Below are 12,143 nucleotides of genomic sequence, written 5' to 3'. Positions count from 1 at the left end.
ATCATCCTTCTCCTTCTTCTCATCATTCTCCTTCTTCTCATCCTTCTCCTTCTTCTCATCCTTCTTCTTCTCATCCTTTTCCTTCTTCTCATCCTTCTTCTTCTCATCCTTCTTCTTCTCATCCTTCTCCTTCTCATCCTTCTCTTTCTTCTCATCCTTCTCCTTCTCCTTCTTCTCATCCTTCTCCTTCTTCTCATCCTTCTCCTTCTCCTTCTTCTCATCCTTCTCCTTATTCTCAGCCTTCTTCTTCTCATCCTTCTCCTTCTCATCCTTCTCCTTCTCATCCTTCTCCTTCTTCTCATCCTTCTCCTTCTTCTCATCCTTCTCCTTCTCCTTCTTCTCATCCTTCTCCTTCTCCTTCTTCTCATCCTTCTCCTTCTCCTTCTTCTCATCCTTCTCCTTCTTCTCATCCTTCTCCTTCTTCTCACCCTTCTCCTTCTCCTTCTTCTCACCCTTCTCCTTCTCCTTCTTCTCATCCTTCTCCTTCTCCTTCTCCTTCCTCATCTCCAAGGGCATTTAAATTAAAGGTACAGTGTTCTGCACTAATTTAAAGGCTCTCTGAAGCCTAGAAACCCTTTAAATAAGTCATCTTCGTAGCGGAGAAATTCGCATCGAATCGAATTTCACACTGGAATTCGCCGAATCAGCCGAATCGAATTTTTCATTTCTTCGCTCATCTCTAATTATGTACTACCTAAATTATGTGCTTCTATGTTTGACTAACTCTAAATTGTTGAAAACTCAATAACCACTCTTGAAACAGAAAAGAGGCAGGGTCAACTCAGGTAGCAGAATAGATATTGTGCCATATTTAGGTGAAATGGACATTATCAATATAAATATAAACACAAAATACCTTGTTGTGACCAGGGTGATGATTTGGGACTTTTACAAGACAGGCTCTAATATTACAAAAGGTTTTAACATGGACCTCCCTTTTCCTTACAACTAGTGACAACACCACTGCAATCTTAGTTTGCAAATCAATAAAATTAGTCACAGTTACATGCCTTTTTTTTTATTAGTTCCATTCTCTGTAGTCTGCCCAAACCTCCCAGGCAGTAGGCTTCATGTATAAAACAGACCCAATACTAACCTATTTTAGAATTTTACTTCCACATCATATATTCTAAGATGTGAAAAAACTGTGTAATAATTGCTTGTTTCAGAATGTGTGGTCACAGTCAAAGGTAGAGCCACTGTTCAGGCAGAGTCACCATGTGTTGGTTCTGTCATCCTCTGACACAGGCCACATTATTGTTTGTACTACCAAGAGTTAAGTATTAAACAGCAGTTTAGTTGATAGGACAGAAGGGTATAAAAACTAGGTTGGGGTTTCAGTCTTTAGCTAAGGTAACATATATGCTGACAACATACTGTCAGACATTTTTTTGCTACATCAGTTTGCTAAATTATTTGATAATTGTCATACCTTATTTTGCTTGCAATATGTATCTTACCATGCCCCTTATTTTCATAAGAATACCTAAAATAAAGTTTAAACTAGAAAACACATCAGATCTCCTTTTCAGATTGTTCAGCCATGTTCATCTTTTCAGATATGCCATTGAAGTTAAAATGGTAAAGTCAATTTTATTGATTAGAAACTCTACATATCTAGATTAAATGTTCTAATTCCGAGTATTCCCAAAAAGTCATCACACGCTCTCTCTCCCCAAAATGAACTGATTTTTATACATCCTCTAAGGTGCCATTAACTGATTCTTGTCCATTATGTTCAGAGAACATTATGGGTTAAAATCATATTATGTGCACATAATCCAATATATTTAAAACATTATATTTTAAAAATGTGGCACATGAATTAAAACCAGCCTTGATGCTGTCTTATCTCATGATTTATTTAGATCCAGAATATAAGTGATGCTCCAATGAACTTTATTTTAGGAGAAAATGGAAAAGTTGTTATTAATTAAAGTGTTCTTCTAAAAATACTTTAAAATTACAGTATATTTGTCCTTGTCACAGCATATGAGATCTCATGACAAAATAGTCATACAAGGCACATTTGCAGGTAAAACTTAAAAACTGGATTTTACTGCGTATCTGCATGTGTATCATTGATGTAAGACATTTGGCCAACTTGGGAGAGAAAATAATGGTGTAACGCTGTGTCCAAGTTTCATTATCAGTATATGTGTAACACAGTACTCGGTCATTTGCTTTAAATGGCACCACACTGAACTAGTACAGTAAAAAAAAAGCACCTGAGCTATAGTGCACCACAATACACAGATGTGAATATCTTGCGTATTGTCAAAAATAGTGCAGCTGCTTTCTTTATGTGTAGAGGCACGTTGACTGCCCATTAAAAGTCAATAGGCTACCTTAACACATTGCTACTAAAATATGTACTGTATCTAAGAATGGCCGGTTCTTACAAATATTTGTATAAATTGTTGATATCAGCATATATAAATGTAAATATTTTTTTTTCTTGGAAAAAAATCCAGCTACAGTGCCCGGTCATACTGGTGCAATTTCAGCTGCGATTTGAGAATTTAAATCGCACCTGAAATCACATCTAATGAATGTGAATGTCATTGTCTTAACATTTGTGATTTGCTGCAATACAATTTCTAAAGTAGTTCTTGCATTACTTTTTCTGGAGTTTTGCTGCAATTTCACATACATAGAATATAATGGAAATCGCACTGCAAATTGCAAGAAATCATTGAAAATCTTCACAAGTAGCAATAAAGTCTTCAGAAATCGCACACAAATCGTGCAATTTAAATCACAGTGGTGTGACCAGTGAGTTAATCTTTTTGCATGTTTTTGTGAAACATTGTATAAGTGGATCAAATGCATACAAATAGGACTGTCAAGATAAGTCCACCTTTTTACAAGGCATTGAATGGTTTCAATAATTAGCAAACATAGAGGTCCTTGCTATTGCTTGCTGTATTTTTAAACATGATTCAAAATCTATGTGACTTATGAACAATCTTTTTCTTTTCCGCATAGAAATATAAGTGGATCATTAGGCCTGTTCATGCTTGTCCATTTTACTGCATGAAAGTAGAAATCTTATTCATGACTATTTGCATTTATGTAGCATGCTTCTTTAAAAAAAATAAAACATAGCATTGTTTGCATTTATATGTGTTATGAAAGCCCATTAAATTAACACTAATTGCACAAAACTGCATTTATTATTACAGGTACTTATATAGTGCTGTCAATTTATGCAGTGCTTTACATATATAATACATTCATATCAGTCCCAAACCCTCAAGGGTCCCAAACCCTCAAGGCTCCTAAGGTCCCTAACTCACATTCATATATACACGTACTAGGTCCAATGTAGACAGGAGCCAATTAATCTGCCAGCAAGTCTTTGGAGTCTGGGACGAATATGTGGTACCCAGAGGAAACCCACGCAGGCACAGGGAGAACATGCAAATTCCAGGCAGGTGGTGCTGTGGTTGGTATTCGAACCAATGACTCTAGTACTGTCAGACGGAATTGCTAACCACTTAGCCACTGTGCTGCCCATATAAATAGATATAGATATCTATATAGATATATATATAGATAGATAGCATTTTCCTGCATTTTAGTGCAGCTACATGATAGAAAAATCTCTATTCCATATATTTCTCCATCACTTTGCATAATATGTTAAAAGACAAAATTGCACATTCATGCAAGCAGTGATCCATGCAAAAATGTGTATGTTTTTGTTGTGAAAGGACATTAATATATATATATATTGGGATTTAACATGGCTTCAATTGGGAAAGTCTTGTGTTGTGTTTAGTAGTGTGTCGATTAGAGCAACAATGGACAGTTTTGTCTTTCCTGTCTATGGCTTCCCAGACACTGACATGGCTGGAACTATGTGCATATGCAGTGTCATGTTTTACAATCTGTTTTGAATGGATCTAATGGTATTGTCCATCTGTCAAAGTATATTTCAGGGCAAAAAAAAAACCACACAGTGCAACTTTGCAGTACATGTAAGTTTCCCCATGTTTTATGAAGGTCCTGCAAGTACTGAAAATACCTGTTGATTTGCCAGAAATGCTCTTGGCTTCTAATTTATGTTGTGAGCTGACAACACACAGCCTTTTGTGGACTGAATGGTGTTAGCCCTGCCCTGTTTTATCCCTCTCACAATCCTCATCTACACAACAAATGGACTAATTGTTCAGTAGTTAAAGATATGAACTAGTTGGGGGGTGCTAATTAAACTTATTAAAGGAAATATTTTAGCTCAAAACTACCCCTCACCTTAGCTGATCCTGGTATGGATGTATACATGTGAAAGCCTCAGTGCTGCTCCTCCCGCTCCAGGAGCGACATTGACTGAGGCTTTCACATGTATACATTCATACTAGGATTGACTAAGGCAAGCAGAGGTTCCAGGCTAAAATGTTCATTGCCAAGTTCTTCTGTTCTTCTTATTCTGGTATCCCTAATGTCCTGAGTGCCAATGGGGCTCTACACCTAAGCCTGAAGCGGCACCACCAAGTACTTATGGTCCTATTTTTATAGGATGTATGCACAGTATGGCTTTGAATTTCTGACATGATCAATGGCTATTTGTTTGCATTTAATAAACACAGATAACACAAAAATACTTAACTGTGTGTTTAAATAAATAAATTAAGAGATAAGAGAAATATATTTATATAAGATAAATTTGTTGTTAAGGTTTACACTGACTGGTGGCTAATTTGGAAAGACAGATTGCTCAGATGCAGATGTCAGATGCATCATACATAAGATTGAATATTCTTTATTGCAGGCATGTTTGACAGAAGAGTTTAAAGAACTTCTCTATTTTAAAATGCCTTCATACATTACAGCAGAAACAGCTAAATGTGCTGCTAAAAATATGTATGTCAGCTGTTTTATTGGTGTACAGCTATGAAGCCACAGAATATGGAAGCCTTGGCACCATCACACACTGAGAAGTGTACAGCAATTTCTCAGAAAGAATTTCAGACAAACATTTTAAGGTACCGCTTAGGCATAATTAACACTTTTAGATGTTCCCTGTAACCTAGAAAATCTTTGTGGATTCAGCTCCAATTTAAATAAACATACATTTAAACTGAAAGCTGATCATGGTCTTATAGGGCTAGCTTTGTAGGCTGATAAATCAGAAATTCAAGAGTGCTCTCTTATCTAATTTAAACTTCTCACTTTTTCATAACCACACAATCCCACAACCTAGACAAGCTTTTCAATACTTTTGAATCGCTTCTTTGTCCTCTGTGTCCTCCTCCTGCCTATTGTCTGAAGACCACATATTTCACTGAACAAATTGACCACATACAAAAAGCCTTCCTAAAACAACCCAGTATGCCACTACAACCTTTCTGTAGCCTCCTCTCTAACAAGCTTTCTTCCCTAGACTGAACAAATGCTTTCTTTGTGAATTTTTAAATCATATATTTCTACCTGTTCATTTCATCACTATTCCTTTCCTTTTCAACCTAATCATTTTCATTTTATTTTACTAATCCCTCCTTACTATTCATTCCTGCTGTAACACCAATCTGTAACTAATTAAAGCAACCCTGTCAATAGCTTAAAAAAATCAAAATATGGTTTCCATGAAATAAAAGAGCTCTTATAGTCAGCTTTCCCACAGCCTGGGTCTTCTACCTCCCTCTGATCCAATGTTGCAGTCTCTGTCAGTCTCTTATGCATACAACACTTCTATGTATGTTTGATGCCTACGTCCCCTTCTGCGTGCCATGGTTCCATCCTGCAACCCCTACATCACTGCTGTGTGTAAGGAAAAACAGCATATGGTGGGGGACACAGGCATCCGACACTGCCAGAAATATCAAATGCAGAAGAGACTGATGGAAGCTGACATGCTGGAAAGGTAACAGGCATGTGCTGTAACTATAAGTGCTCTTCTATTATAGGAGAACCTGATTTTTAATTAGTTTATGTGATTGACAGAGTAGCTTTGACATTGGACGTTCCCAATCTCAATTCATACATGCAGTCATAGCAAACACTTTTGGACCCATCTGCCACCTCCAGCTATTGCTCTGTCCTCCTCCTCTTATCCAAACTAGCCAAAGTATACTTTTCCTTTCAACAAGCAAGCTATCTGTTTACGAACCCCTTGTTTGATTATCTTCAGTTTGCTTCACTGCACTGAAGCTGCTATCACCAAAGTTGACAAATGACGTCCTAACTACAAAATCTAAGGGCCACAACTACAGTCTCATTCTTTTTGGTGTGTCCTCAGCCTTTGACACTGTTAACCATGTTTTTACATAGGAAATGAAAGTTCGGACATGGTCACAGTGGTAAGTTGATTTTTTGGTTTACTTGTGATGCTCCGACAACTGTTTGTTTATGCTATTGTGCAAACATTCACAGACAACTACAGTACAACCCACAACCAGGGGCGGACTGACCATTTGGAAACTCGGGCACTGCCCGAGGGCCCGGGGTCAGTAGGGGGCCCCATGAGATGCCCCTGGTACCTTTTTCATAGGCTTTTTTGAGTTTGGGCAAAGACACAGGGGCCCCATGATCCCTTATTGCCCGGGGGCCCCATGAGTTGTCAGTCCGCCCCTGCCCACAATCATCATTTATGACAGACAGGTCAGTGGGGATGTAAATAGTGTAACTGACTGCAGCTAACTAAAACCACTTGCAAATAAATTTCATGTATTAAAAGCAGGAACATTTTCATTTTTTTTTATCTCAACCAGTGTTTGGTATGAGACACATCTCTCATTTACTTTCCATATGAAACAAAATGTGTGTTAATTTCAGTACATAGCCTAAATGTTGGAAGCTTTATACCAAATTAAAGTGTCCACTAACTGCCATGGCCAAATACAGTATGAAACTTTGTGTGAAGCAGGTTAGTTTACAGTCACAAAGCAAGCTTGTATTTCACTGTACATGCAGTACATACTATAGAATAGAATTAAAATACTATTATCTATGAAAGACTTTGTTTCTGAAAAGATAAAAAAAAACTGTTTTGCCTACCTTATCAGCCATAATCATTGATGATCCACCATGAATTCCTAAAATAGGGGTAAGTGTCTGGGCAGATATGAAGTCCAAAATTTGAGCAATAGCCTCCTGGTCAGTGTCATCACCAAACACAACCCCTTGTACTTTTTTGTCAGACATGAGGTCACAAATTCGTGTAATTATACTCTTCGGATCAGACTCATTCATGGTAACCAAAGCCACTCTTGGTGTCACTGACAGATTGTGGAAGTCATCTTTTTCGTGGACATCTTTGATGGCTACCTCGTCTGAGGTGCCTACAAGAATAACCGCAATGTCCATACTGGGATGTTTCTGGGCATAGGAACCCATGTAGAAAAGAATCAAGAGGCTGATTTTTAAGACGTAGCAGGCTTCTGTAGGCCTCATCTTCAACTCTTATTCTCCCTGAAAAAAAAAACATATGCTAAATAAGCAACATATATTTAATATGGGACATATAAACCAAGAGATAGGCTGATAGACACAGATATATACAGCACTAGAAATAGCTAAACAGAGACATCATTTAAATATTTCTATTAAAATATTTTAGGCTGAACTCTAGGTAGGTACAAAAGACACAAATTAAGGCAGCTCTGTAGTCAGTAATACATAATTAAATGTATTTTTAAATGCAAGTAGAGTAAATACATAAATTTAATCTGGTATCAGCCATCCCTGTATAGCATATCTGGAGTGTGAGAGGAAGAAGTCAATGCGTTTATGTGCTGACAAGAAGCACTCTGGAAGAGGTAGTAGTAGAAAGAGATAAGCTTATCAGTCCAGTAACAGGTTGGGAAAGAACAGGAACACCTGGGCTCAAAGGAAGTGGCTTGAATGATACTGACCCTCAGACTGAAGACATCTAGCAGCAGCAGTTATAACAGTTAGTTTTTTCTTGAGTTCTGTTCTAAAATTACAAATGTTTTGGACCTCATACTCTTTAGCTGCTAACAAACCTTAAAATTATCAAACATTACAGTTTATTACACTCTAGTGTAGAGTTTCTGAAACTGTGGGGTGCCATGTCACTGGAGGGGGCATGCTAAGCAGTACAAATGACCTGGCCAAACAGACAAACGATCACTATGGGATTGCATTCAGATTCCTATAGTAATCTGATAAGACAGCTGTATGAAAGCACCAATATGACACCATTTCCTTTCTTAGTTACATAGTTAGTGAGGTTGAAAAAAAGACACTAGTACATCAGGTTCAACCAACCAGCAGAAAAAGGTATTGAAAAACCCCGTATACACAATCATATACCCACATTTGATCCAGAGGAAGGCAAAAAAAAAGCCCAATAAAGCATGATTCAATTTACTCCAATGGGGGGAAAATTTCCTTCCTGATTCCTTTCACACACCTCTCTTCCCATAGTTGTCATACCTGATTATCCTTAGAGAGCACAGAAGGAGCCTACTTCTCTGCTTCATGTTTTCATCACAGCCTCTAATGCAAAGGCAATGCTATTTAGACTACAGAATATCTTGGGTAATGTTTTACGCATTTCAGTGACCTTAGAAAAATTCCCTTTTCTTTAAGATTTATTTGGATTTTGCACTTTCTCAATGCCACAAGGGCTCCTCAGACAATAGCTGTTTGACTGCTCTCACCATCGTTCATAAATCCTGATCTTGTGCCCCACTAGCTTTATAGCCAACCCCATTCATACATTCTTTCCACATCTGTCATCACTCTACCTATGTACAGTTGCAAGAAAAAGTATGTGAACCCCTTGGGATTACGTGGAGTTTTGCATGAATTGGGCATAAAATGTGCTCTGAACGTCATCTAAGTCACAACAATAGAAGAACACAGTCTGCTGAACATAATACTACACAAACATTAGATGTTGCTATGGTTTAATTGCACATAACATGTAAACATTCACAGTGCAGGGAGGAAAAAGTATTTGAACCTTTGGACTTAATAACTGGTTGACCCTCCTTTGGCAGCAATAACCTCAACCAAATGTTTCCTGTAGTTGCAGATCAGACCTGCACAACGATTTGGAGTAATTTTGGACCACTCCTCTTCACAAAACTGTTTCAGTGTAGCAATATTCTTGGGATGTCTGGTGTGAATCTCTCTCTTAAGGTCATGCCACAGCATTTCAATCGGGTTGAGGTCAGGACTCTGACTTGGCCACTCCAGAAGGCGTATTCTGTGCTGTTGCAGCCATTGTTTTGTTGAATTACTTGTATGCTTTGGGTCATTGTCCTGTTGCATCACCCGTCCTCTGCGCATCTTCAGTTGGCGGACAGATGGTCGTACGTTTTCCTGCAAAATGTCTTGATAAACTCTGGAATTCATTTTCCCATCAATGACAACAATCCGTCCAGGCCCTGAGGCAGAAAAGCAGCCCCAAACCAGGATGCTCCCTCCGCCATGTTTTACAGTGGGGATGAGGTTTTGATGTTGGTGTGCTGTGCCTTTTTTTCTCCACACATAGTGTTGTGTGTTCTTCCCAAACAACTCAATCTTGGTTTCATCTGTCCACAGTATATTTTGCCAGTAGTGCTGTGGAACATCCAGGTGCTCTTTTGCAAACTTCAAACGTGCTGCAATATTCTTTTTGGACAGCAATGGCTTCCTCCGTGGTGTCCTCCCATGTACTCCATTCGTGTTTAATGTTTTCCTTATTGTAGATGTGTCAACAAAAATGTTAGCATGTGCCAGAGATTTCTGTAGGTCTTTCGCTGACACTCTGGGATTCTTCTTTACCTCATGCAGCATTCTGCGCTGTGCTCTTGCAGTCATTTTTACAGGATGACCATGCTTAGGGAGAGTAGCAACAGTGCTAAACTTTCTCCATTTGTAGACAGTCTGTCTTACCATGGATACATGAAAATCAAAGCTTTTGGAGATACTTTTGTAACCCTTTTCAGCTTCATGCAAGTCAACAATTCTTGATCGTAGGTCTTCTGAGAGCTCTTTTCTGCGAGGCATGGTTCACATCAGACAGTGCTTCTTGAAACCAGTAAACCCAAAACAGGTGTGTGTTTTTTAAGGGCAGGACAGCTGTCAGCAACACATCCAATATCATCACACTGATTGGAGTCAAGGTTGGCTCACTCCTGGCTCCAATTAGCTCTGGGAGATGTCATTAAGCTAGGGCCTCACATACCTTTTCCTCCCTGCACTGTGAATGTTTACATGTTATGTGCAATTAAACCATGGCAACATCTAATGTTTGTGTAGTATTATGTTCAGCAGACTGTGTTCTTCTACTGTTGTGACTTAGATGACGTTCAGAGCACATTTTATGCCCAATTCATGCAAAACTCCACGTAATCCCAAGGGGTTCACATACTTTTTCTTGCAACTGTATCTAAACCTGCCACTCTGTAAACTAGTGACTTACACAAAGAAGCCATTCCAATACTGTGCAGTTGTGAAAAGGATGCAGCACTCTTTTTAATCTTAGAATGAGAATCTGAGAAGTTTGCCACGCCTCTCATAGATGAGGTACTGCATGTCCCGTTATTCGAATAGAATTGGGGGAGAAGCTGCAGGAGGGCATGGCGAATTGATGTCCTTGTAAAGGAAATCAGGGGCATTCTCAGAGGTCCTCTGGCACCGGGAACCATCTCCAAATTAAGACTGGAGGAAGTGGGGGAGAGGGTTGGAAAACAATTGCAAACCCAGAAGACTAAGCAGGGAAACCATTAAGACTAGCTCTACCAGATCAATCCAATCCACAACCTATACATTGTCAACTCAAACTATGGATTCCAGATCTGAACATGGAGAGGATTAATATTTGATAACTTGTTTGCGAGCCAAAAGGAAGAAACTTTGAAAAAATATCTCACTGAAGTACTCGTGAAGTATTTTTGTGCTTTGCAAGGGTTTGAACGTGATAAAAGAAGGTGAAGCATATGTACACTCTTTTCATTTCATGTCCTTTCTAGGTGAGCAGCTCCCTTGTCCAGATGTGTTGTCCCAGAGTGAAGGCTTTCCTGTTCCTATGTAAATGAAAGCTTGCAATCAAGTACTCAAGTTTTATTGTTCTACTTTTAGGATAATCACAAAACTTGGAAGAACTAAAAACTTTACATTCATGTCAAAGTAAATGTGTGGCATTTTTAATTAAAGACCATACATAACATTCTTCTACACATAACTGTTTTGAAACATTGGTAGATAAATACCACTGAATAGTAACCTAACACCATTAAATATTTTTAACTGCAATAAATATAATCATTAAAGAACCAAAGATAAAATGAATTGCACCGCCAGTTTTAGTTTTAGAGCAATCATAATTATGTAAGCACAATGTGCATTATTACTCTGTATGAAGTGAGTGAATACGCTACACATGTGTTCATTAACCTTGACATTTTTATTGCAATCCACTTTATTCCCTCCTACTCTCTACACAGGAAACTGCAGGAGTATGCTTTATTTTCTGTCTCTACTTGTTCCTTTCTCCCATACCAGGCATGCAGAAAGAATGGAAGCCGGTTTTATACACCATTGCCTCCCACTTCTTAACACAGGGCACTGTGAGGAACAGGACTGAGTGCTCAAGATCCTGGGTGCCTGCAATGTTTGTTATTGTACATAATCAGTCTTATTGACTGTGAAAAATTACATTTCCAGTAAGCAAACTTCTAGCATACTAAATAAAAATATGCTTTCATTTTGATAAACTGAAATAAACTAAGCAGTCAGTGTTTTTTTAAGATTGTAAGTGTGCATTAAGCTATAAAACATTTTATATTAATGAAGCCAATGCTGCAAGTGTGCACCCTGAGAACCTTTAGTAATCACTTGCAGATTATTTATCAGTGTCTTTAAAAATAACTCAAGTTGGATTCTTGCTTGAGGGGAATAAGCATTTTTTTAAATAATTTTCCAGACATTCTGGCAGTAGCAAATATCAGACATAGAAAAAAAAAGTTTCCTTGCTGAAATTTAGCTCTCCTTCTGTGTAGAATTTTCTAATATTTTAGAGGACCTGAATAAATGGTGCACATTAGCAGGTCTATTAAACAATGTTTTCACAAGATGATTCACACATTTTTGAAATTGAATCTTGGGTAAAAAAAGGCATGCTACTGATATGAACATCTAATTCATGAAGCTTCTTTACTGCATGAAAAAGCAAACCTTTAGGGACT

At 38.1% G+C, this 12,143-nt stretch overlaps 1 protein-coding gene across 1 annotated transcript in view; it reads right to left on the bottom strand.

Moving 5' to 3' along the window:
* GRIN2B (glutamate ionotropic receptor NMDA type subunit 2B) overlaps positions 1–12,143 on the bottom strand; it is a 942,931-nt gene that overhangs the window by 712,861 nt on the left and 217,927 nt on the right. Inside the window, exon 3 of the mRNA XM_089687695.1 lies at positions 7,000–7,413. Coding sequence (XP_089543821.1) covers positions 7,000–7,395 — 396 coding nt within the window. The 5' untranslated portion in view covers positions 7,396–7,413. The remainder of the gene's footprint in view (positions 1–6,999; positions 7,414–12,143) is intronic.

Source organism: Staurois parvus, unplaced genomic scaffold (assembly GCF_062004578.1).
Source record: "Staurois parvus isolate SC_StPar_1 unplaced genomic scaffold, SC_StPar_1.0 ptg000436l, whole genome shotgun sequence".
Lineage (NCBI taxonomy): Eukaryota > Metazoa > Chordata > Amphibia > Anura > Ranidae > Staurois > Staurois parvus.
This window is presented reverse-complemented; position numbering and strand designations above follow the sequence as displayed.